Genomic DNA, 24,729 nt, shown 5'->3' with positions numbered 1-24,729 from the left:
ATCAAAAGTTACTACCTACAGTTAAATTCATCCAACTACAAAATCCTGCAAATGATGTGTAACTACAATAGTTTTCTAGGCAAAGAGAGGGTGTATTTTTTTACTGAAATTTACTGTGGTATATTTAGTTTCAATTTGGGCATCTTTAGAAGTGATGTAATGATCCTGACAGTAGAATTTCTTACCCTGACACAAGTTTAAATGATAAAAGGATCTGGTCTCCCATAAATGTCATACGTTCCTTGTTCTGCTAGCTTACTTTTCATACATTTAATTTTCTTCACATTTATAACTGGCTTTTGGAAGCAGACATCTTGAATCTCCCTCTTAAAGTGAGGTTCTTAAGGGAATAATTTTTATTGAAATTGTAGGATAAAATGTATTTCTGCATCAAAACAAGGACTCACTGATATATGTTGTTTGTGGCCCTTTACTCCTGGTTTAGGAAACAATTTTCTGCAGGTACTTTAACCCTACAGCAATAGCTTTGAGAATTAATGTTTGGAATACATTGTGGGCTTTTTTGTCTTTAGCCCCATCTGGTTGAGACAACGTAGTTATACTGTAACTGCTTCTTTGAGGCTCCATCCACAAGGCTAAAACCTTTGCCTCTTTCATTTATCTGCTTAATATATTACAGATACCACATAGAATAATGTCTTAATATGCTTACTGATTATTCAAACGTAGCACACGGAGATAAGGTTATTGACAGAGCTTTAACAAGGAATGTTCTCCAACTGGTTAGATTACTGAAATACATTTTAATAAGGGAAATAATTAAAACTTGAGATTTAAACAATGAAATGCAGTGACTTCACTAGAAAGAAATTTGATGTTTCATAAACCTCACGTAGCTGAGTAGACTTGTAGACAAATGTGTTTTGTGACTTTGAATGTTGAGTTGAATTTATTTTAGCCATGTTGGTGTCCCTTGCATTTGCTTTCTATAAATGTTTCAAACAACAGGAGTTACAAGTGGGAATGTTTACCAAAAAAAAGCCAAAGCAAACCAACCAACCAACCAAAAAAACCACCACCATCACGGCATAACCTTTGTAAGTACAGCAATAGTTTCCATAAGATACAGCATCCATATGGAAGATTTGATATGTTACATCCCATCAATAAGAACAAGCATTTGTCATTCAAGTAGTAGCTTACTACTGGCATTTGGATTAATGGCACTCAATGGATTAATTAGGGACTGACGCTGCAGTACAGTCAGTGCTTTCTGACAGTTCAGTAATGCACCTAGGATATAGCAGCTTGTATCCTGTGGAACATAATTCCAAAATAATTTTCTCGTGTGATTTTTAAATACCACTTGAATTTTTAAACCTCTCTCAATAAATGCTTCCAGGTACTCCAGACTACCTTCAGATAAATTAGGGACTGTTTCTCTTGCCTAATTGAGTTTGGAGCTACTCTGCTTTTCTTAGATGTTTTCTTAGTGTGTTTAAGCTCATTCAATGTCTGTTGAGAAATGTATACAATATACAGTTATTTTTAGAAGGCTGGAGTACTTCTGGATGAATAACAATGAGTAAATCAACCACATGATAGAACGATGCGTCTCACTGAATGATCTAAGCTATAATTTCAGTTTAGGAAAAGGATTGTTGAGTTGGCCTTAGCCTCAGCAGCAATGTCTTGCAGCATGCTGACGCGGGGGCTCAGACTCAGGTGAGTGTTTGCTGCATGAGTGTGGTTGAGAGGTAAACGAGCCTCAAAGTTTTACATGGTTCCTCAGGACTTGAGTGTCACATTTGGCAGTACTCATGGTTTTGAATCAAACTGAAAAGAAAAGAAATACCTGCAGAATGATGAAACCTGTCAAGGCTGAACCATGACATTTCTTCTTCTATGTCACTCAATATTGTATAAATTTTACCCACCTTCCTTAGCAGCCACAAAGAGCTATGCTCTGCATAAGAGTTCTTAAAGATGACAGATGTTTTTCCACGTGGTTCTCCTTGTTGTAATCCAAAGCCCTCTGGTTGCTGCTCAGGCATCCTTTTTTATTTCAAAATCCCATTTATATATGCTTACTATAAAGATCAAGCTATTCATTCCAGAATCCCAGTGCTGCAATCAGCAGCGATACACAAATCTTGGCCTTACTGCAGTTGTAGGGAAACTGGAGAAAATCTGACATATTAATGAACCTCCCTCTCACTGCCTTGCTCTGAAGCAGTACCTTGCATTTGTTCTCCTTCTGTTTTATTTTGTCTTTGTCGATCATAAGGATCAAGAGCTTGTACCAAATCTGTGTAGGACAAAAAGAAAAAACTGTTACCCCTCACTTGAAGTGTCTTTCTGACTATGAAGAAATAATACAATCTCTAGAAAGAGTGCTTTAATCATCAAGAGCTAAGATGTTTAGTTTTCCCAGAAATTAATTTAATTGCTGATGCATTAATGCTATCTTTTGGCTTGAAAAATGAAGGAATAGGCTGGTGACTTGGTGATTGAGCCCAAAACAGCGTGTTATAGACCACAGCTCTGAATTGTAGCACTGTGACAAGTAAGTTAGAAAAGATTTTAAGTATATTCTCTTTTATTTTCCCTTTATTTTATGAATCTTCCCTTTAGTGTCTTTCATTCATAAATAATATTTTATGTAAGTACAACTGAACAACACTAAAAAGTAAATGGGGGTGCAAATTATTAATCACTATTGCAGCCTAGTTTTTGTGGCACTTCTGAAAATGTTAAAATGTTTTTCTTGCAGAAAAATAAATCCTTACTATTTCTTCATCTATCAGGGAAAAGATTCCAAAATCTCCTCCTGGTTTTAAGAATTTCACTCATCTCTTCACAGCATGGTGATGGCACATCCAACTAGGCACATCTGTAACTTGTGGCACACTACTGTGCCTGGCTGCCTTTGACATCCCAGCTCACGCAGCTACGTACTCCTTTACCACTGCTCTGACTGAGTGTGGTCTTTGGCACACAACCTGGGATCGGGATTTGAACTCATGCTTTTGGATTTGTAGCATTTCCTTGAACAACTCTGACTCTAAGCCCTTTATCAGATCAAACAGCAGAAAATAAATTCTTTGGCTCATTTGACTGCAGTAGCTCCGTGGCTATGTATTGAATTATTTGCCATTGATCCAGACTAAAACAGTATCATATAAAGCCCACTTGTGTTGGGTAACTTCAAGCATAATTTTTGGAAGATGTCTGATTGCTGTCATTTCACAAGCAGAAAGAAGGTGATTCTTTCAGTCTTCTCTTTTAAATTTTAACAACCTATGAAACCATGTTATCCTTCCAAAATCACAGATAAAAATGAGTTTGATATGTACTTGATAATTCACAGTGTTAGTGAAATAAATCAATTTCAAAGGCTCTTAACATTGTACAAACAGATTGATTGGGTTTTGATGTATAGATGTCTCATTAATTAAAACTTTTGTAGGTAAGTGCTCTAATTTATCTTTGTTCATCATTACTATTAATGTTTCAGATAAGTTTTATGAGAGCTTAGACTTTGATGCTTTAATCTTCAGTTGTTTTTAATCATTTCATTTAGAAAGGGTTTTGCTTTGTATGAGCTGCTATGAAAGTGATCTTTAGTTAAACCTGTGAAGTGTGAAAATCATCTGTCAAAGCAGATGTACAACATGTCTACTGTTAATATCTCTTTGCCCTTTAATCCTATTTTTCCGGCTTGTGTGGGCACTGACAGTTGACTCAAGTTTCAATCAAACCTAGACGAATAGGATTTTTCCTGCCCTACAGTCAGCTAGTCAGACAATCAGTGATTTTTTCACACTATTCACAAACTCATTAGACCTTTGTTCAGACTGGCTGAGGCACAGCAAGGATTTAGAACGTGCTCTTTCATAGTCCAGGATATTTTTGCAATACTTTTATTTTTCATTGCATTTGAAAATGAAATTATGTAATTTGCAACTACAAATTTTTGACATGCGTTATATAATACATCTAATAGATACAAACACATTGAAGCTGGAACTGTTTCACAAATGAATTACCACAATGCAATTCATCTCACAATTCTTAGAATATTGCAAACCAATTAAATGCAAAGTATGGACATTTTTTACATTGCATTACCACTGTTTTGGAATATGTTTTTAAATGGGCATACATCATTCTGCAAAGAAAAAATTAGTCTGTGGCATCATTTCCTGATGGCACACTGTGAAACATACTGAATGAGGCAATTAATATAAAATTATCAGTGAATTAAGGTCTTAGATAATGCAACTATACGTGGGGAAGCAACATTATGATGCTGAGTATTTGTGTTTTATCTTAGTGGGGAATTAGCTAGGTGCTATAAAACACACAGAAACTGGACAATTGCTTCCCCAAAGATCTAATAGTCTTAAAAGATTAAAAAATAACAACATATGGGTGAAACCAAAGAGAGCTGAAGGCATGTGGCAGGAAGGGTGAAGTAACTTTGTGACAAGCATTAAAATCAAATAAGTTCATTTGGATCTACCCCTCTGAAAATGCGATTGCAGCCAGGCCAAATAGAATTTGTACAATGACAAGTAAATGTGTTGTTGACAATTCTAACCTGAAAAGGGCTGGGCTGGTTAACTTGCCTCGCGCACAAGTACCGCTTAGCACAGATAACCTTACCAGGGCAGGGGGTGAAAAACCCTACACAGGTCCATAGTGGAGCTGCCATTGATTTTGGTAAAGCCAAAATACTTCAAAATCTGATTGCCAGTGTAGCTAAACTAATCTCCAGATCCTCTACCAAATCTGCAACCTGGCCCCAGGTGTTTTATCTGAAACATAGTTGGTGCCGAATCCTTAGCTGAAATTGCAAACCCCTTTATTTTGTAATTTTCTTCTGTCAATCTTCTTTCATCTGTGCACATTGTAGTTTCTTGCAAAAGTACCTTCACAGATGATGTTGTTTGTTTTTTTGCCTACCAAAACTCTGGACACTCTCCATGGATTGGTACTTTGTCACACTCATTAGAACTTGAGATAAAGCCTATTGAGGTGACTTAACATCATCTCATAGCACCAGGTACTTTGGCATTTCAAATGCTGTATGGGTCAAGACAAAATAGCATCTCTAATAGTCAGCCACAGAATCAGGCACAAAAATGGTGAAAGGAAGAAGGAAATCCCTGTAGAGAGAACTCAAGGTTATCACTCTAATTCTGACAGAATTGAAAAACTAACTCACCGGCATGAAAGACTTAGCTTCTTCTATAGTAATGTTCTCTAATGGAAAGGCACTGAAAGTTGTTCTACCTTTTGTCCTGGATTTCTCATCTCTCACGTATTCTTTTCTTTCTTTCCCTGTCACAAGGTGGGCACATTATGTTTTATTCTGTGAATTCTAGCTCTGAATCAAAGTGTGTATTTCTGGTGTGGTGACTTCAAAACTGTGTTTACCGGTTTGTGAGTGTGTGCTTGCATCTAATACACCCATGCAGTAATGTAAATGACTGATGTAAACGTGTATTTCTGCTTTACGTACCTGTACCATGGAAAAAAAAACACCTGATACCATCATGACAGTGAACCATCTGGTCAAAGGATACAATTTCCCTGTCAGCAACAGGGAAACTGAAACTATTCACCTACCACTGGACTTCCTAGTGTGTAGGACTGAATGGATTTGAAGGGGCTAGCATAAGTGTATTGACTGTAGAAACCCACCAAGACAAGCCCAAGTGTGGGCTGTACTAACTATCCATACGGCAGTATTTGGAGATGTAACAGGAGGTAATTTCTCCTGCTCTGTACAGAGCACTGTGGTGCCTGCACTGGAGTTTAATAACCGTGTGCCATAGCTACCGCACTGCAAGCTGCAGTCCCTGCTGGAGGTGGTGCTAATGGGCTAGCACGGAGGAGATGCTTCTCACTTGTTACAGAAGGAAGTGCAATATTTAGTCTTTTCACAGTAGCATCTTATCTTGCAAATTCAAATCTAAGTAGACTATGAGCTTTGAAAATAAACCTGAACAATAAATACGCGGTTCTGAACATGTAAAAACACTTGATTCTTTTCTGTATGTCTATATGTAGACTTTAAAATGCATTAGCATGTATTCTGCATATTTCTAGCCCAATTCTGTATTCTGTGTTTCATATCGCACTTGGAATTGGGGAAAATTCTTTCACCCTCCGGAAGATGTGCGTTAATGACTATTGAGTAATAAAAGCCAGCGAAGGTCTCAGTGTTTGTTCTCCATGCAGGTAACCTATTTAATTTCTCAAATGTATTTCTAAGCTTGGCATTTAGGGCTAAATGTCTGCAGAGTACCAGGAGATAATGGGTCCTGCAGAAGCTGACCCACCATTTCTCAGGTTGGAGAATAGTACCACAGGGTGACAGACAGCTTGTACGCATTCTTGGCAAGGTCTCCTACTCCTGGCCTCTAGTCACCAGCAGCAAATGGGAATGCTAGAGGCAGCGAGATCTCTTTTAAGTGTCTTAAGTCCTTTGAAAGTTCCTGCAGTGATTCTCCCTGACAAAGGTAGTATTTGCAATGATTACCTCTAGAGTAGGTTCTGTTTTCCTTCTGCCAGAAGCAAGACTGTCCTAATTAATGATTCTCAGAAAAGTAATGTATCATTTAGATGATCTAGAGAACACCTGAATTTATTCAGATCAATGGCAAAGATCCTGTTGAGTTAAAAGGGAATACATTTTTCATTTATGATTTTCATAGAACTGCCTAAGATATGGAAAGAATAAGGGAGTATGTCTCTTCACGATTGGTTTCTTCTAATATTCTATCTATATTTTATCAATAGAAGCTTTATAAGACGGGGATATTAAGAACATCTAAAGTATGTTGAACAAAATCCTCTCGCTGCAGTATCCCTAGGTGTTGTGACTTTTAACGTCTGTAGCCTAACCTAGGTTTCCTGGTTCTTTTCCTGTAACTGCGTCACAACCTCTCCTCCCCCACTGAATTTCCTGATACCAACAGTTGCTGGATACCAAGCTTCTTAAAAGTTTCGGAGTTCAGTTCTGTAGCAGACCTTTAATCAGTAGCCAGGAGATCGTTATACAGTCTGAAGTAGATACTAAGGATTAAGCAAAGACTCTGCTCATGTCTCTGATTTCTTCTGCAAACATGCTCTGAAGGACACTGAACAAAGTTCCTGATTTCAGGCTTTGTTGCTGGTGCATTGTTCTATAGTTTTGCTAAAGTTTTGATACGAATGAAGTTGGTCATCTTTGACAAAGTGGCACATTTGTAAGGAATGACACAAATTATGCAACGTTGAAAGGGCAGATTTGTTTGTTGATCAGTTAGATCTTTGAGATCACTACCCATAGCATACCAAATGCTACAACCAAAGTCTACATTTGGTGTAGACTCCTGTTCTGCTTTCAGTGAAATGGATTAGACAATGTAAGCTGTTTGTCTACACTTTTTAAACCATGACTATTCAGAGAGAGATGCCCATATTTTACAGTTTCAAAACAGTTTATTCCCCATTTGGTCCCTGAAATGAAGAAGTCATTTCAAAGTAATCAGCACTTTGTGGCAATTACTGTTGTAGTGAACACCTCTGAAACCCTCACTACTTATCAGAAATCAATGAATTAATTTAGTAGAAAATACTTTTTCCTATCTGTATGTTTTCTAATTGTCTTTTAAGTGTTAATTTTTTCTTCCTTACTTTGGATAGCCCAGCATTAAATTTTACTGTCAACTTTTCCATAATCTTGACTCCTGGTGACAAAGAAATCAGATTTTTCCCAGTAACAGTTTACATTTTTCTTTTCTTTTTTTTTTTTTTCTTTTCTTTTTTCTTTTTTTCGTCTTTTGATGTATTTTTATCGTATTTTAACTTCTAAGAGTTGTAAATGGTAACTGAAGTAGCATTTTCTTTAAAGTGAATGTGCTAAATAAACTACTATAATCTAGGTGATATAAGCAATGTTCTCATACAAATAATAAGCATCAGGTGAGACAATGTCCCATTGTGATGCACAGACATACAGGAATAGACAATTTTTGCCTGGTGAGAGTTTACAATTTGAGAAAGGCCAGAGAGAAAAAAATGAAAAATAGGTTCATTTTACAGACAAAGAAGTGAGGCATAGAGAAATTAAAGATATTTTTCTCAAAAGTTCCTGGGGCCAGGCTGTAAAATGTGGGTACTGACTAACAAAATTGAACGTTTATCACTTTTGAAAATTTCACTAGGTAGTTAAATGCTTAACTTCCACTAAAATAAAACCTGAATTTCCAAGTCATATATAAAAAGATCTAAATTGAGCTTAGATAATTAGGACAAAATTTCAACTGAATATCTGGACAATTACGAGTGGAATTTTTGGACACACCAATGTGTCCAAAAAATAAGAATCTTATCTGCCATCTGAAGATATTTGTATGCTGGCTTTTATGTGCCTAAGCCATGCTTTAAAAATGTGTCACAGTCTCCTAATGCATTTAGAAGTTTCTGCAAGATTGTGTTAGTGGTTTGGCCAGTATTGTAGACAGAAGTGTGTTAGCAGAATTCTATGTCAGGTCTCCTGAATTCCAGACCTGCATCCTAAACACAGAAATCTTCTATACTTGAGAGTCCAACTGCATTTTGCATTCATATTAAAGTTCCAGTATTATATATTACAGTTGTGCATCAAAGATAAAGACAGATAGCAGCTAGCATGCAAATGCTGTATCCAAAGAGAATAAAGCCCTTTTGAAGGCAGCAGAACTGTCAAAGTTAAATTAAAAATTAAAAATCCATTCTATGGGCTACAGAGATGCTAGGCTGCCTGACAGCCCCAGAGCCAGGGAGTTTTAGCTGCAACAGTAAGTTATCTGTACTTGCTGTGCTTCTCACTCTACCCTGATCGACTTTTATACCACACTGAAACATAATCATTGTACCTATAAAATGCTCATCTTGGTCATAGGGGAAAAAAACAACTCCTCGAGAGTGTTTTTTTTAAAGATCTCGGATTATCAAGTATTCAATTTGTTTATGCCTTAGCATGTAATATATTAAGATGACAGACTTTCTACTTTTTATGATTAATGATTTATTATTTATGATAATGTACTGCTGCATGTTAGTCACTCAAAATGAAGATTGATATGGCCATCAACATATAAAAACACTGGCTACATTCACAAACAGCGTTTTCATAAATTAATGCCTCCATCAAGTGTTGGTCTCGGAATCTGGAAGTGGGGTAGAGTAGGGTGATTTGGGTTGGGTATTTTTGAAAGCACTGAAACACTATAGAAAAATACTGTGCATGTTAAGAAGGATGATGGATAAGATCTGCTTCTCTCCGTGTCTGTCCACCCTCCCTCCACACTTACGCCCTCACTGCGTGGTGACTGACATTTCTGAGTCTGTCGGGATTCTTTCTTGTTTTACTGTCCTCACCTGTCAAAAAGAAACAGTATAGTAATAAAGGACAATACTTCTGTTGTCATAAGCAATTTACCACCATATACTGTACAGAACTTTGGAAATCAGATGTGTATTGCCTGCTGCTGTTTCTATTACTTTTCTGTGTCCCTGAATAAGAGATTATGACGGAATCCATCTATAATTAAGCAAAACTTTCAAGCCATAGGGCTTGAAATCTCAAAAGGAACAATACCTTTATCACTGTCATGGACTAAGTCAAAATCTTTGCTTGATTTTACACCTCTGAATTAGAAGGTGGGTTTTAAAATCTGGATCAGGATTTTGAAATTCCCATTTAAGTACAGTGTTTAAGTATTTTCATGGGGTACCATCACAATTCATGTGATAGGGTGTGGAATCAAGCTGTATAAAAGCAATAGTCTATTGTTGCCCTACAGTAGGGTCACAGGTCTTTAAAGGCAAAGCCAGCATTATGTAATTATTTTATTAAGATATACTGCTTCACTTGACATTCGAGAGAAAATGTGACACAGATGTGACTGAATGATCTTAAATGTAGAGCAAAAGATGTGGTATGTAATTGCATAAAGGTTTCAATAGCTCTCAGACTTGTGTGGACTGGAAAGACGCTGTGTTGACAGAGGAGATGTTCCCAGTATACTTGCGTGGTCCTCCTCATCACAGCATCCAAAAATTTGACCAGCTAAGTTATTTATCGGTGATACCCTGTTAATTTCAATGGGAGTTAGATGTCTAGCTAGGGAGTCAGAGGCTGAGTGCTTACATCCCTTCCATCTGACCAGGCAGCAGGACAATCTCTTGAGACCTGCTTTCCAGACAGAATTCAGACAGAAATTGGAGCTTCTGGTTGCTTATTAAATGCCGTCCTCTGTTCTCTCCCTTTGAGTAGGCAATACGAGCTGCATCTCTCACTTGTGTGAGTTAACGGTGTCTGCAGTCAGCTTTGACTGAGGTGATTTTCAAACAGGGCATTGCTGGAGGGATTGAACAAACTAACTGGACATCATGAAACAAGTGAGTTAGCTATCTCTGTGGTGTGCGCTCCTGCAACTTGCTAACTCAGTCTGTAGCATAAAGCAATTCACACCTGCACTGATTTTTTTTTTCAATGACATATTATTTCTTGTTTTTCTTCACTATAACTAGGCAAGTTACGTATTCCATAGTAATAATTATTTGCCCTGTGTTAAAATGTCTTTCTTTTCATACATAAACTTTCTAAAAATGTGAAATTCGACTCAATGGTTTTCAAGTCCTAAGAGCAGCCTCTGCTGATGCATGAGGAAATTGTTTCTCCGCTTTTCCAACAGAGGCAACAGTTTGCGTTGCCTGCCCGTGAGTAGTTGGCGAGGACGATTCAGCTGCGGTGCGTGTGGCACATGGAGAAATAGGCAATCCTTCACTGCCTGTACGTTTTAAGTGTGGTCAACGTCAAAAGCATCTGGTACCGGGAATGATATAGATAAAACTGCAGTGGTGTTACGGTCCTCTGTAAAAACTTCTGGTGATCCTTCTCAGAATAGCCCCATGCCCGTTCCATCATCAAATGTGAACGCTGCCCTACCGAAACTTGAACCCCCCTCGTTTTTGTGACACGATCTTTGAGGCAGGCGCTCGCTGCCCCAAGCCAGCGCTGTCCTGGGCGCGGGGAAGCGGCGTGACCTGCCCGGCCCCACCCCGACCCGACCCGGGCGCAGGGAGCCGGGGGCCGCCTGGGCAGCCCCGCCTGGCCCGGGCTCCCCTCAGCCCCTCGCCCGCCGGCTTCCCCCTCACAGCCCCGGCCCCCGGGACCGAGCGGCGTCAGCGGCGGCCGCAACCAACCAGCGGCAGCCGGGAGCGCCCCCCCCGTCCCCTCCCCGCCCGATAAAAGCCGCGGGCCGGCGAGGCGGGACGGGGCGGCGGCGGCTCCTGTCAGCGCCGCGTCCCCGCTCCGCTCCCGGCAGCGCCGCGTCCCCCGCCCGGCCCTCGCCCGCCGCGCCCGCCGGGATGCTGCCCGTGGTCGCCGGGCTCCTCCTCGCCGTAGCCGCGGGCGGCCGGGGGGCGGCGGGGGAGCAGGAGAGCCCGCCGGGCAGCCGCTTCGTCTGCACCTCGCTGCCGCTGGACGCCGCCGGAGCCGGCTGCCCGCTGCCCCCCGTGCCCATGCAGGGCGGCGCGCTGCCCCCCGAGGAGGAGCTGAAAGCCACGGTGCTGCAGCTGCGGGAGACCGTCCTGCAGCAGAAGGAGACGATCGGGAGCCAGCGGGAGGCCATCCGGGAGCTCACCGGCAAGCTGAGCCGCTGCGAGAGCACCGACGGCAAGCCCTGGAAGAAGGAGATGGGCAAGGGCAAGGACACCATGGGCGACCTGCCGAGGGACCCGGCGCAGGTCATCGACCAGCTCAGCCGCACCATGCAGACCCTGAAGGACCGGCTGGAGAGCCTGGAGGTAGGGCCGGGCAGGCAGCCTTCTTCCTGCCCCAGCCTCCTGCCCGAGCCCCCCGGCATGACCCCAGCAGCACGCTTCGGCTGCGCGGAGCTCTGCGAGCTGGCTGGTCGCTTGGCTCGTGTCCCTTGAGGTCTTGGCTCATCCACTCGGCTTAATGGTAGCAGCCCGAAGGTCTTCTCTCCAAGCACGTTCTCAGCGTGGGGAGAGGTTATGCGGTTTTAGTGCTTGATTTCTGTGCTAATATGCCTAATTCTCTTTTCCTGGGAATGTGGCTTCACAGGGCTTGAGGTATAACGCTGACATCTGTAGCGATAAGACCTTGGCATATGGTGCTGAGCCAGCCAGTGGTGACAAGGAGTTTGTGTAGGGCAGGTTGTGAAGATGAGGTGATGGGTTTAGGGCTGGCATTGAATAAAATGAATGTGATTCTGTGTGACTGAATACAAAGGGGACTCGGTCCAAGCTTGCTGACAAAAGATTTCCATATGCTTTTGGGCAGTACCTATGGTTGAGTGGCACTTGTGGAAACAATTTATAGAGTATTCCCACACGAATAGTGCTGGGCACTGTGTTTTGTCTTCCACACAGAGAGATCCGTAGGTGTCCTTTTGCTCTCCTCCAAGCATTCAGTGGTGCTTGGGAAGAGGATGGAGACTAACTTCCTAAAGGTTATTCTCTGAGGTCTAAACACTGAGGGCTGTTTTTCGGGTAGTTCTGAATGACCAGGTTGTGTAACATTATTGTTGCTGGGTTTCTGAGGCACCTTATGTTGGCTTTTTTCTTTTTTTTAAATGTTGTAGAAGGGACAGTCCACTACAGTAAGATGTAGGTAGGTGGAACTGTTGGTTTCCTGGTATGCTTAAAGATACCAGTGTTGCTTAACAAAGATTTTTGGTTATTGCAGTTTAAAGAAAAATGCTTTCACTGTTAGTATCTAAAGTTGATCTAAAGAGTATCTGACTCCATGCTCTGCAAGTCAAAACTGAGGAAACTAGTTTGGTAAATTTGCTTTAGAATTAGTTAAACTTTTTTTGTTGAAATAATAGTTTTTCTATTTACGTAAGTTGGTAATGTCATTTGCAGTAAGTAAAGCAAAAATTGACTAATGTGCCACACATACCCATAGTAAAGGAAACCTGGCTTCCTACATTGATTTTATTGAACTTGAATGTATGAAGACTCCTTCATGTGAAACACTGGAAGCCTCTAACAAAAGTGCCCTTTTGTTTCAGGACCTGTTTTGCTACAGTGCTGATAAAAGCACTGAACATGACAAGCACTAAAAGGCAATGCCTCTTTTGTACTTGCCAGAGAACTCAGTGATCCTGCTTTCTTTCCTTTTAGTCAGAAACATATCTACATTTAACTTGTTGTTTTAGAAATGGCATTTTTTTCTTCTCCTTTCCCTTAAAGCACCAACTTCGAGCCAATGTGTCATATGCAGCACTGCCTAATGATCTTCGAGAGATGCTCCAGCGGAGACTTGGAGACCTAGAACGCCAGCTCCTGAGCAAAGTGGCTGAGCTTGAGGATGAAAAATCTTTGCTTCATAATGAGACATCAGCCCATCGGCAGAAGACAGAGACAGCCTTGAATGCATTGCTAGAAAGAGTGTCTGAATTAGAAAAAGGTAATTTGCACAAAACCTAAACACTTCCCCATGCTGATTTATTTTGTCTCCTCCCCCCTTCCAGCACACTAGTTTAAAGGTGTGTGTTGAGGGAAGGACAACAGCCTGTTTCTGGTTAAAGTACTGGACTGAATATTAGGTAACAGTGCAAATACTTAAATTCCTTTCTTCCTTCTGTCAGAGCCTTCCTGCATGGCTTTGGCTTTCTGTCTCTTATGTTGGCATATGTGAGTGTTTAGGATGAAATTCTTAGTGTTTGTGAGGTGGGAAGTTAAATAAAGAGGCAAGTGGAAATAGGAAGAAGTACAATATTGGTGTCAGGTAATTACCTGGGTAATGTCAAGTACACATCTAAGTAGAGCTGCCTTTATTTGAACTGAAAATAATATAGGCTAAGCTAATTAGCACAACTGCCTTTGATGTAATAAATGGTGTCTTTTGCCAGAACCGTTTCCTGCTACTTTGGAAATGTCACTGGTAGGATAAGGTTTTTCCTTCTATTACTGGATATGCCATTGAGTAACTGCAGGTAATTCAATTGTGTCCTATCTCAAGTACATAGCCTTTGGAGTTTGTAGTAGATTACACATGGTGCCACTGGGGGCACTCTCTTAATCCCAGACATTTAATGAGATACTTGGGTTAATTATTACTGAGATCCGTATGCTTGAGTAGGGTCCATTTATTTGAATTACAAAGGTCTGTGAAAATGAGCTGAAGAACAGAACTGTATTTCTGGAGTGATTATACACACCTACTGAGTAGACAGTGTAGGACTAGAGTACTGGTAAATATCACTGTCCAATCTTTAAATGATTTTTCCAAAGTGAATAGGCCTCGTCCTTAAAAGCAGAGTAATGGACATGCTTTCAAAATAGCATAAACATGCATATCTCATGAATTTTAAAATGAAGCCTAATGGATCCATTGGTATAATACTGCATTAATGTTTTCATTTTAAAAGTGTGAAGGCTAGGGAAAGAGGAAGAGGAGGAAGAACTCCTGTATAGACTCTGTCATTTAATGCTTTCCTGAGAGCTAAGATAAAACCTACACTGCAACTAAAATTCTGGAGAACTGGTGGCCTGTTAATGTCTTATGTGGCAAGTATTGCTAGTCCATGTCTCTGGAAGATGTGACTCATATCAGTAAGTCATCAGAAAGAGAAAGGCAGTAGTGGGAGAACAAGAATGTGTAATTTGCTTGGGCTAAAAATAGCCCCTTCCCAGCTTCCTTTTTTTTTTTTTTTTTTTTTTTTTTGTGTGTGTGTGGGGAAGAGAGAGGGCTGTCTTCGTATAAGTCTCTAGGGAAGTGAAGTATTTGGGCCAGCAACCAAGACACAGGCTTTCTTTTGGTTGTGTAATTTGCTGTCTGTTACAACACGGTTTGCTTAGCTGTTCTGTGCCTTTGGCTCCTCAGTCAAATCAAGGTGAGGGTAATAATGACCTAAGAACTTAATGAATCCGTAGATTAAATGCAGTCAGTACTTGAAGTGATCTGACATTTTTTGAAAACAGCATTTCTACAGTGCTTTTATTTTAAATGACATGCTGTTTAACATCTATTCCTGCCAACTAACTGAAGTGCCATAAGCACCTGGTCATTCTGAGATTAAATGGAGGAAGAACTTACCTTCCAAGGTGGCAGTATGCATTCGGGATTTTTATCTGTCACTATGGCAGAAGTCTTTAGTTACCAGTGGAGCAGAAAAGCTTGAAGTTCATACAACTGTCCTGATTGCCAAAGTCTTCTGGTAATTTATACCAGTTATCTCCTTCAACTGAAGTATGTGTTTCAATAAAAAGCAGGACTGATGGGAGGACTGGTCCCGCAACTGGTAGCGCCTGGCCTTAAATGTGATGCATAATTTTGCTGGAAACACAGACAAGTCACTTGCTGTGTTTAAATCCAAACCCCTTTAAAAGGGAATAACAATATTTTTTGCCCACCTTGTCCACAATTAATTGAAATTCTTTAGGAAAATAATTTCATTTTTCATTGTGCATGTACACATTGCCCAGAACAGGGGAATCTTGGTACCATTTGGAGCTGTGGGTGTTTTCGAGTCATAAGGACAAACTGTAAAAGTGCAATTAAGATGAATATTGTTTGTTCTTTTCCAACCTATTATTGCTTCCTTAAGCTCTTTCACACAGTGACTAACGCTCTCAATGGAGTAAATTTTTTATTATTTTGACATTGGCTGTGCCAGCCTAGTGGAGGTTGCTCAACATTAGCCCGAAGACCCTACTTTTATTTGCTTATAAATTTGGAGTATTTCAGTTTTTGGGCTGTAAGGTCCTCAAGACAGATGCAAGCATCAGACAAGCTTTTTCTTCTTCCACCCCCTCTTTCTGTGAAAAATGCAGTCAAAACACTTCAGTTGCTTCTGAGAATCAGAACTGAAAGAATGCCAACAGTTTAAAAAATTCATATGAAAATTGTGGCAACCTTTTGTGACAGCAGCTCTTCATTCGGATTGGAGTGTGAAATTTGGCCATTTGGATTGAATTTGTTTTGGGAATGTGAGTAAAGGAAATGGGTGGGAATCAGGTTGTTAAAAGGATGAGGTTGACACTCTACTACAGAACTGTGGGGTTTTATTTTTTGGGCACAATGTGGGATTTCTCTCTTCCTTTTAATATACTTAAAATCTAAAAAATTACTTGCAAGTAACTACATCAGTGTCTAGTGTTTTGGTAGTTCACAAGTTTATATCACATTTTTCTTTGTCACTTTGAGCTTCAGCTTTATATTTGAGTTCAGAACTCCACTGGATTTGTCTATGGGTAGAAAACAGTTCTAAATTTAACTCTGCTTTTTGGAAGCTTTCTGGAATATATGATTTTTTTTGTTATTTCAGATTGGCCATCCAAATCAAGAGCATCAACCTGTTTCTCAGTCTGCTATCTATAAAACTGGGATACTGCTGCTAGCTCCCTGTGTAGAAGTAATAGGAAAAGAAGCATCATTTTTGAAACACTGTTGTGCCTTAATAATGAGTATACTAGAGATTCACTGTTTAGTAACAGTAAATATGTTTTAAAACAGTTTGAATTGTGTGAGATAGGAAGGCCTCCAGCCATGAACTGAGCAATGAAGAAAGAAAATATTTAATAGCCTCTCATTAGTTGTATGCCATCTATTATTTCGCTCTGAGTGAGGAGGAAAAAGAATTAGCATGATGTATAGAAGATCTAGCTGTATTCTCTAACTGTGCTGCAAAATCAACATCACTAATCTTCAGTATATTTTTTTGTGTATCCTCTTCAACATGAGTAAAATTAAAGTTTCTCAATATAAATTATATTATTTTCCCAGTCTGAATTACATATACATATTGTTTTGTTTGATGCTATAGATTTTTCTTCTTCAATGTAATTCTAGGTAGTAGTGCATTTAAATCACCTGATGAATTCAAAGTGTCCCTTCCTCTTCGCACAAACTACTTGTATGGGAAGATCAAGAAGACTCTGCCAGAGCTGTATGCTTTTACGGTGTGCTTATGGCTGAGGTCAAGTGCTTCTCCTGGAATTGGCACTCCATTCTCATATGCTGTTCCTGGGCAGGCTAATGAAATTGTCCTCATAGAGTGGGGGAATAATCCAATTGAACTGCTAATTAATGATAAGGTAAGAATCCTTTTCACGTCTATATAGGCAGAATAACACTGCGTTTCTATGCCTGAACCCTTGGTACCTCTGCGGTAACTCATTCTCTCTGAGAGAGCCACCTCTGGGCCTTTGGGATGGTAGAAGAATGTGTACCCGTCTGTTGTTGCCCATCTGTTTGTTGCAAATTCATAAAAGTACTCTTAATAAAGTCGATTGGGATATGTATTTGGGTACTGAGGCAAGGCTGTGTGACATCTAGGTATGCACACACCTGTGTTTGTCCTCTCAAGTTAAAAGCAGATCTTGGCCTCTTGAATTTTGTATCCCATCATCTGTTTGGGAGGCATGTAACTGTGGCTGCTTTTATTATGTTTTGTGACTGAAACATCATTTGGAACATAACTTTTTCAGACTTACATCTAGATGCAGAAAGCAACATCTAATTGTCCCTCATGGCTTCACACCACTGATGTTTTTTGAGTTAGACCCGAAACAAGGCCTGTTGAAACTCTGCATTAAAACAGACTGGATACTTCCTTCTTCATCACCATCTGCTTGGGTTAATTATAAAATGTAAATAGTTAAAGTGACTGGATTTGAATCAGTGTGAGCAGAACTAGATTCTTAACTTTGCCTAGGCTGTATTGTAGTGTAACTTGCCTTCAGGCACATCCCTTGTTTTCTTTGGCCTGTTAGGTTTCCTAGTAACTCACTGTTCTCTGAGGGATCAGGTGTTTATGAATTTACAGCACAACTCAGCTGGTTCAGTCACATGGATAGTTAAGGACTTGTAACAGTCCTACCATCCTGCCAAATCAATAAAACCGAAATCAGATTATCTTTAATGGCTTATGGAAAAGAAGGAGACTTGAGCATGCTTGTTTTTAGCGATAACTTTTCATCTCTTAACTATTATGTCAGTTGTACTAACATTCTGGTAAGTTTTTCTTTCTTCCACATCACAGCTGCTTAATAGCCCACTACATTTGTGTCTTTATGTTGACTTGGGTAAGTTTTTAGATCAAAGTCCTGAAGGAACAGAATCCCTGCATAATAGCTTCCACAGCAGACTGAACTATTTGTTAGAGTTCTCACTGCAAATGGTGCAAGCAAAATGTAGACTTGAAGAGGAACTTAACATGAGCACTGGGTTGAAAGTTAGCAGTGAGATTTAAGTAAATGCAAATAAATACGCAGTATCACTGGGTTGACAGCAGCTTAGACTCTAGTACTTGTGTCTTGATTACAGATGAAACAAGGGCCTACATCTGGAATAAAAAGCATGCCCCTTTTCCTGAATACGGGAGAGCTGGGACAAAATAGGAAAATGTGGATTAGTATCTGCCCCTAAAGCTTATGCCTCTGCAGACAGTGGATAAATACGGACCCTTTACAAACATTGTGCTTGAACTGCCAGACTTGGTTTACAACATTCATTATTCTTTGTTTTTGTTGTTGTTGTTTTCTTTGTAGGTTGCCCAACTCCCTCTCTTCATTAGTGATGGAAAATGGCATCATATCTGTATTACATGGACAACAAGAGATGGAATGTGGGAGGCTTTTCAGGATGGAGAGAAGCTTGGCACTGGGGAGAATCTTGCTCCTTGGCATCCAATTAAACCTGGAGGCGTCTTGATCCTGGGTCAGGAACAGGTAAGTGAATGATTCTGTGTTCCAGGGTTGTGTTTTGTTTTGCTTAAGAAAAACAAAACAAAACCCCACAACACACACAACACCAGAAACAAACAAAAAGCCCAATAAAAAGGACAAAGGGAAATCAAGGACCCCCCCAACCAAACAGCAGCTGTGAGACAATTTGCTTGTAAATGCTTGGTCTTGTTGTATACGTAGTATCTGAAAGATTAAAACAGCAACAAACACTTAATATAATCATACTTTGTTATATTATGTTTAATTTATTAAATATTCAGAATATTCATGTTGCAACTCATTCCCACTCTTAATGCTACAAGGTGCAGCTAGGTCAATGATCTGGGTAATGCCTTAAGTGACATCCTTGGAGCTAGGTTGCTCAGTGCTAGCAACATGGCCACTGAAGTTTCAGAAAAGGAGAGAACTGGCCAGTGCTGTTGTGTAAGCACAATCAAAAAGGAGCTTCCTGAAAGCAGACCAAGGCTAATTGCTTTGAATTTTTTTAATTGAAGCCAAATTGGCCACCCCCCTTAGCACATTGCTGTTGTTTTTTTTCCCCTCCATCTCCTCATTATCCCCAAAATAGTCAGAATGTTAGTCCCAAAGCCCCAGATTAGACAAAAGAAAGTATATATGGGAATGAGGGGACCAACAACTGTGGGCACTGGAGTGCTTGTGGGTATATTGGGATCTTCTATCCTGATAACCTATATAAGTGCCAAGGGGAATTCCCTCTAGGCCAAGTTGTGTGGCTTTTCAGGTGTACACATCTTTACAGTAGTGGATCCTATCACTACTTTAGAAGTTGATGCCCACTTTAAAGATGAGTGGGAAAGGTATGAATTCTACATCATATATTTAGTTTCTCATTAAAGGTAGAGGTAAATAGCTCTCTTAAAGCAAATGCTAATAAAGTTTGAATATTAGTATTGCCAACAGACATTATTCATGAGGTTGAGGGTAAGTCCTTTCTGAATATGGGAAAAGAAGATTCAAAATCCCTTGATTTAGGCAATAGCTTAATGAGATATTAACTACGAGTTGTGTGGCTCTATTATCTTGGTGTTTTTCTCTATTTGTTCTTTGAATGATTATATATATATTATCCTAATAAAAATCATTGCTTGTAATGCATAGCAGGAAATACTCTTTCTCCAGGATTCCCAGGTTCACAACTGGGCAAGGCAATGAAGAATTAATTTTGTCCCGATGCTGATTTCAGTAGCTCCTTACCCATGACAAAAGTGACAGAATGGTAAATTCAGAATCCTAATACACTCTGTACGGCAGATGCTCCAGCTCACTATTAAATGGCTGGCAGCGTTTTCTGTAACTCTCTCTTGCCATTGCCTGTACTACGCTTGGCTCTGTCCTGTGCTATCAGTCCGATCACACTGTCCTTCAGTAGTGAGTTGAGCAAATGAACACTTCAGGCTTGTGCAGTAACAGTTGGCATTACTCATTTGGTTCAGCCAGCAGAAGCCTGTGTGTCCAGATCCAAAGATCCCATCTTGTTACTGCAGCCCTTGACCAATGGTCTGCAGGGACTACAGTTTAATCTATAGCTATAAAACTGTGAGTGATCTTACGCATCTATGTAGTTCTTGCTGAAGCTTTCTTGTGCCAAGCTTGCAAAATGGGTCCTAAATCAGCCTCAATATTTACAGCTGCCTTCCTGCTCTATTAACTGGGGGGGGGCAGGGTTAGTTAAGTGTAGCTGTAACTGTAGGTGACTGTATACCATTGTGTGATGATGTACAGTCACTACTGTTTGCTTTGAATTGTTTTGAACCATTTCAGACTGGAGCTTTTACCTGTTCCACACAATGACATCTTGCTCAAAGTAGCCCTTCTAGAAACTTGAAGTTGCTTGTCCCTGTCACTTACCTCTGTGCCTCCTTTTAGCCGCGTGGCTGTGGGTGGGAGGGTCTTCAAGTTTGATGAAGAAAATGCTGAAATAGTCTTCTCATCTAATCCTAATTCTTCTGTGCCTGAAGGACACAGTAGGAGGAAGATTTGATGCGACTCAAGCCTTCGTTGGGGAAATGAGCCAGTTCAATATATGGGACAGGGTTTTAAAAGCTGAAGACATCATGAATATTGCTAACTGCTCAACCAACATGCCTGGCAACATCATACCCTGGGTTGATAACAACGTTGATGTGTTTGGAGGTGCAACTAAATGGCCTGTGGAGACATGTGAAGAGCGTCTGCTAGATTTATAGCTGCAATTGTTCCCCATTCAAGTGCCCCCTTTAGTAGGACAATCTTCTGTGCAATGTAAAGCACTTATTTTTCTTTGTCCTTCCCTAACTCCTTAAAAAAATGAAATAAATTGCCTCAGTGGAAAAAAAAAAAAAAAAAACACACCATAGTTTTGGGGCATTGAGCCTGACAATGAAAGAAGCACTTCTTGTCTAGAGCAGCCCTTCTTTTCTTATGGGCTGATCCAGAAATATGCTTTGGCCTGCAGCCGCCTTTGGGTTAGGCCCAACTTTAGGACATCAGTTCTTCTGACAGGGATGGGGAGCAGTTATCAAAAGGGATAGTGTAGTTAACATGTTAATGTGCAGTGTTGACACAGCACGAAGACTAACAGGCTAAATGTGAATCCTTCCTTCCAGTCTATTGTCTCCCCTTCGAATTGAAGCCATTCTTTTTTAGCCCTTTTTAAAGAAATCACTTTATCCTTATATTACAGTGACTATGGTGCAACTGTGGATAGAGCAGAACAGCCACTGTCTGAGTGCAATGGTCTTGCTTCTTAATTTACAGTTCAGAAATCTTTATTTTATGGTAAGGAGGCAATGTATTTGACACATGCTATTCTAGTTCAATTTGCAGAAAGGGCTGTGTAATCAGCATAGCTCCACTGAAGTAGAGAAGCTTCAGGTAAGGCTCTGTCCCAAAGCCTGTCTTTCCCTAGCCAGGATCCCTGTATAGATGGTTGGATGAAAGATTGTATTTGTATTTTCTGTAGGCTGAATGTACTGAATTTGTAGTGACCTGGCTTGTAAACTTTTCTCTATTGTTTCTCTTGCTTTAGTCCATGTCTCTTCTTTAAATATAGAAGCTGTGATTAGGTGAATTTCTGTTTTCTTTTGCTTTGAAAGGCCTTTTTATGAGCAAGTGCCAAAGTTCAGTTTCAGCTTGCTAAGAATCACTATATATTTTTCCAACATAAGTCTTCTGCACTGTTTTCTATGTTATTATAATGGTCCTATGTAAAACGTGCTGGTTCTTTCAATTCTTGTTGACTGTCTCTCTTCTGTAAGCACTGGGCTGACTACTATATTTTTTCATTTTCTCTCAATATTTTGCAAACAATGTTGCTGTTTTCCTTGGCATTGATGTGACTACTTAGTTTGTGGCTCGCGGATAGCAAATGCACTGTACTGGGAAAGAGTTAATACTTTTGTTATTTAAAAGAAAAAGAATTTAAATGGGTGGGGAGGGGAAATTTATATAGCTATATATCATATTTTATTTTTCATATGTTTGAATTGTAAGAATAATATGGTGACAGTCCCATTTGTAGGATAAAGTTACATATTTCCATTAATATGTAGTATGCTGTTCTTAAAAGAAAATTCTTATAATGAACTTTTAATTAAAATGCAATGTAAAATGAGTCTCATAATTACTTTGTGGTCACACAAGACATTGAATGTTCTTTTTCATTACTGCTGTGAGTTCTGCTAATATTTCTCTAGACTGATAGAAGTACAGACCTAACAAATAGATTTTTCTGGAGTTGCCTTAATTCCCTATATGTCTTAAATCACAATCTGTGAACCAAAAGGGTCTTTGTGTGTGTGTGTGTGAGTTGTGTGTGTTACCTTACCTGGGGACCCTAGGGTGACTATATTTGGATGTGATGGGGTGTTGCAAGCTCTGAGATGTCACCTCCTGCTGTGATCAGACTAGTGCTTGTTTGTGGGGTGGCTCTGTGGGAGTGGGATGGGACACAGAGTTAATGTTTGTTCTTCATTTTTACAGTAGTGAGAAAGCAAAAGTATAAAAGTTTGCAGCTGGGTGAAAGTGCAGCTTGTAGGCATCTTAAGAGTCCCAAGCCAGTGTGAGAAGAACAGTTCAACAAACAGAATGAAGAAAATGTGGTAGCAGAGGCACTACATCTGTGCAAGTTTTAAAGTGTGGCGTCCACAGCATCTGACGGTAAACAAAATGCTCTGCTTGGTAAGCTAACAAGCTGATGGTGTTCTCTATAAGAGGAAATCAGCTGCAGCAGAAATATTTCTCCAGCTCTGACATTCTGACATCCTTCTCCAGCCATGGAGAGTTTGAGTTTTCTGTGGAATATTACACAATTAGATTTCAAAAGATCTCATTTGGATTTGTTAAACAAACAAATAAAAAAATCCCCACAACAGGGTTGGCATTTCCCATCCCTGCAAGAAAAAAACAGACCTCAGCATCCCAATGTTGTATGTCCTAAGGTCAAGGGGAGCACAAAATTTCATTCTATTCTCATCTTGTGAGACTATCTTATGGGTCAAAGACCTGCAGAGGTATCAGCCTTCTACTTAATCCACCTTTCTTTATCAGCTCTTTTCAAAATAAACTGTAGGAAGTGAAGACTGGCATTCTCTGGGGTGAGGGCTGCCCTTTGGGAAATAGCTTTTGCAGATCTCACTTTGTGCTTGAAAAGGTGCAATGGTGAAATTGTCTTGGATATTTTCCTGCATGGCTGGGAGCCTGCAGACAGAAGTGCTCTACCATTAACAGTTTGGTGTTTGGATTGGTTTGTTAGTAGGGAGAAGCAGAGGGGCTTTGCTCTTCAGTTTGGCCGTGCTGATCTTTATTTGGAGAATTACGCTCACAATTTTAATTCTGTCTTTGGCACTGCCTAGCAATGAACACCTGAGTAAAAAACTGCACCTGGGTGGGGAGCTGATGGTGGGTGGGGGCTGTAATTGCCTTGTTGTGGGCATGCTGAGAACAGCTGCTCTGGGGGCTGCCCTTAGGTGGGCTCATCCTGGGCAGCAGCTGCCTGGCATCTGGGGTTCTGATCTGGCTGTGAGAAGAAGTTGAAAAGATTCAACTGCAGGAGTGTAAGAGAGCTTCAGAGTGGAAATCAACGCTAAAAGTAGTTGCTTTCTTCCCAGGTATGTCAAAGTGTTCGGGCAAGAGGGCGTTTGGGGACATTCATCCTGTTACAACCTGACCTAGAGCTTGGATGGATCTTTTCTGCTAAAGATAAACAGCAAAGCCCTCTGGTTGCTTTTTATTGACTGATTACATAACTGAGACTGTAGGGATCTGGAGGCAGGTTTTTTTTTGTTGTTTTTTTTTTAAGATGCTGATTCTTTAGTAAAAACTATAGCTGAACAGTATATATTGAGAAGATTATATATATATATATATACACACACTATATTTTTATCTTTTGTACAATACTACCTTTTTCATTAAAAAGAAGAAAAGATGTATATTGATTTTTATTTTTTTTTTACCTTTATCTCAAAATGAAAAGCCATAACTGTTGTTTTTGCTGTTCCACGTTCTGGGAGTCACATGTTTTATGTGCATCTATAAGCAGATGGCAAAACAGGAGTAAATATTACCATATTCCAGCATCTCGACTGTTTATAGAGCGTGGAAGTGACAAGACAACCTTCGGTTCCCAAACCGCTCTGAATGCACATAAGTAATAACTTATGGAAAGCTGACTGACAGCTACAGCACTTGGAAGATGCAGTAATGCAGATTTCTAGGAAATCTGTTTCTGTTTAAAAAAAAAACAGAGCTAGGACTCCTAAGAGTTGTGTCAGTGATCACAGCAAGTCGACCTCTTGGGAACTGTGAACTGGCTACATCCCCAGCTTACTTTTTGGGTGTGAATGCTGCTCAGTTAGCTTCTGCTTTGCTCTTCTCTGTTTGTATGCATTTGCTGTGTTTAATGGCTGTTGAATAAGAAGGATCTAGCCGTTGGTTGGTAGGTTTAAGTCCAGTTTATATTCCTTCAAAGATGCTTGGGGGGCTGTTGGGGGGCGGGGGGCA

The 24,729-nt window shown here is 40.1% G+C and overlaps 1 protein-coding gene and 1 long non-coding RNA gene across 2 annotated transcripts in view; both read left to right on the top strand.

Moving 5' to 3' along the window:
- LOC311444979 overlaps positions 1–10,909 on the top strand; it is a 55,136-nt gene extending 44,227 nt beyond the window's left edge. The window contains exons 3-4 of the long non-coding RNA XR_014698150.1: positions 10,277–10,401; positions 10,698–10,909. This is a non-coding gene — a long non-coding RNA (uncharacterized lncRNA). The remainder of the gene's footprint in view (positions 1–10,276; positions 10,402–10,697) is intronic.
- A 401-nt stretch (positions 10,910–11,310) lies between these two features.
- Positions 11,311–22,451, top strand: NPTX2 (neuronal pentraxin 2). The gene is made up of 5 exons (XM_084536521.1): positions 11,311–11,811; positions 13,225–13,441; positions 16,829–17,073; positions 18,529–18,708; positions 20,706–22,451. Exons 1-5 carry the CDS (start codon positions 11,374–11,376, stop codon positions 20,931–20,933), a joined length of 1,308 nt encoding a protein of 435 aa, XP_084392647.1. The 5' UTR covers positions 11,311–11,373; the 3' UTR covers positions 20,934–22,451.
- Positions 22,452–24,729: the final 2,278 nt, after the last annotated feature.

The sequence above is a fragment of the Aythya ferina genome (assembly GCF_964211825.1).
Source record: "Aythya ferina genome assembly, chromosome: 15".
Taxonomy (NCBI): Eukaryota; Metazoa; Chordata; class Aves; order Anseriformes; family Anatidae; genus Aythya; species Aythya ferina.
The sequence above is the reverse complement of the archived record's forward strand: the minus strand, read 5'-3'. Positions and strand labels throughout refer to the sequence as shown.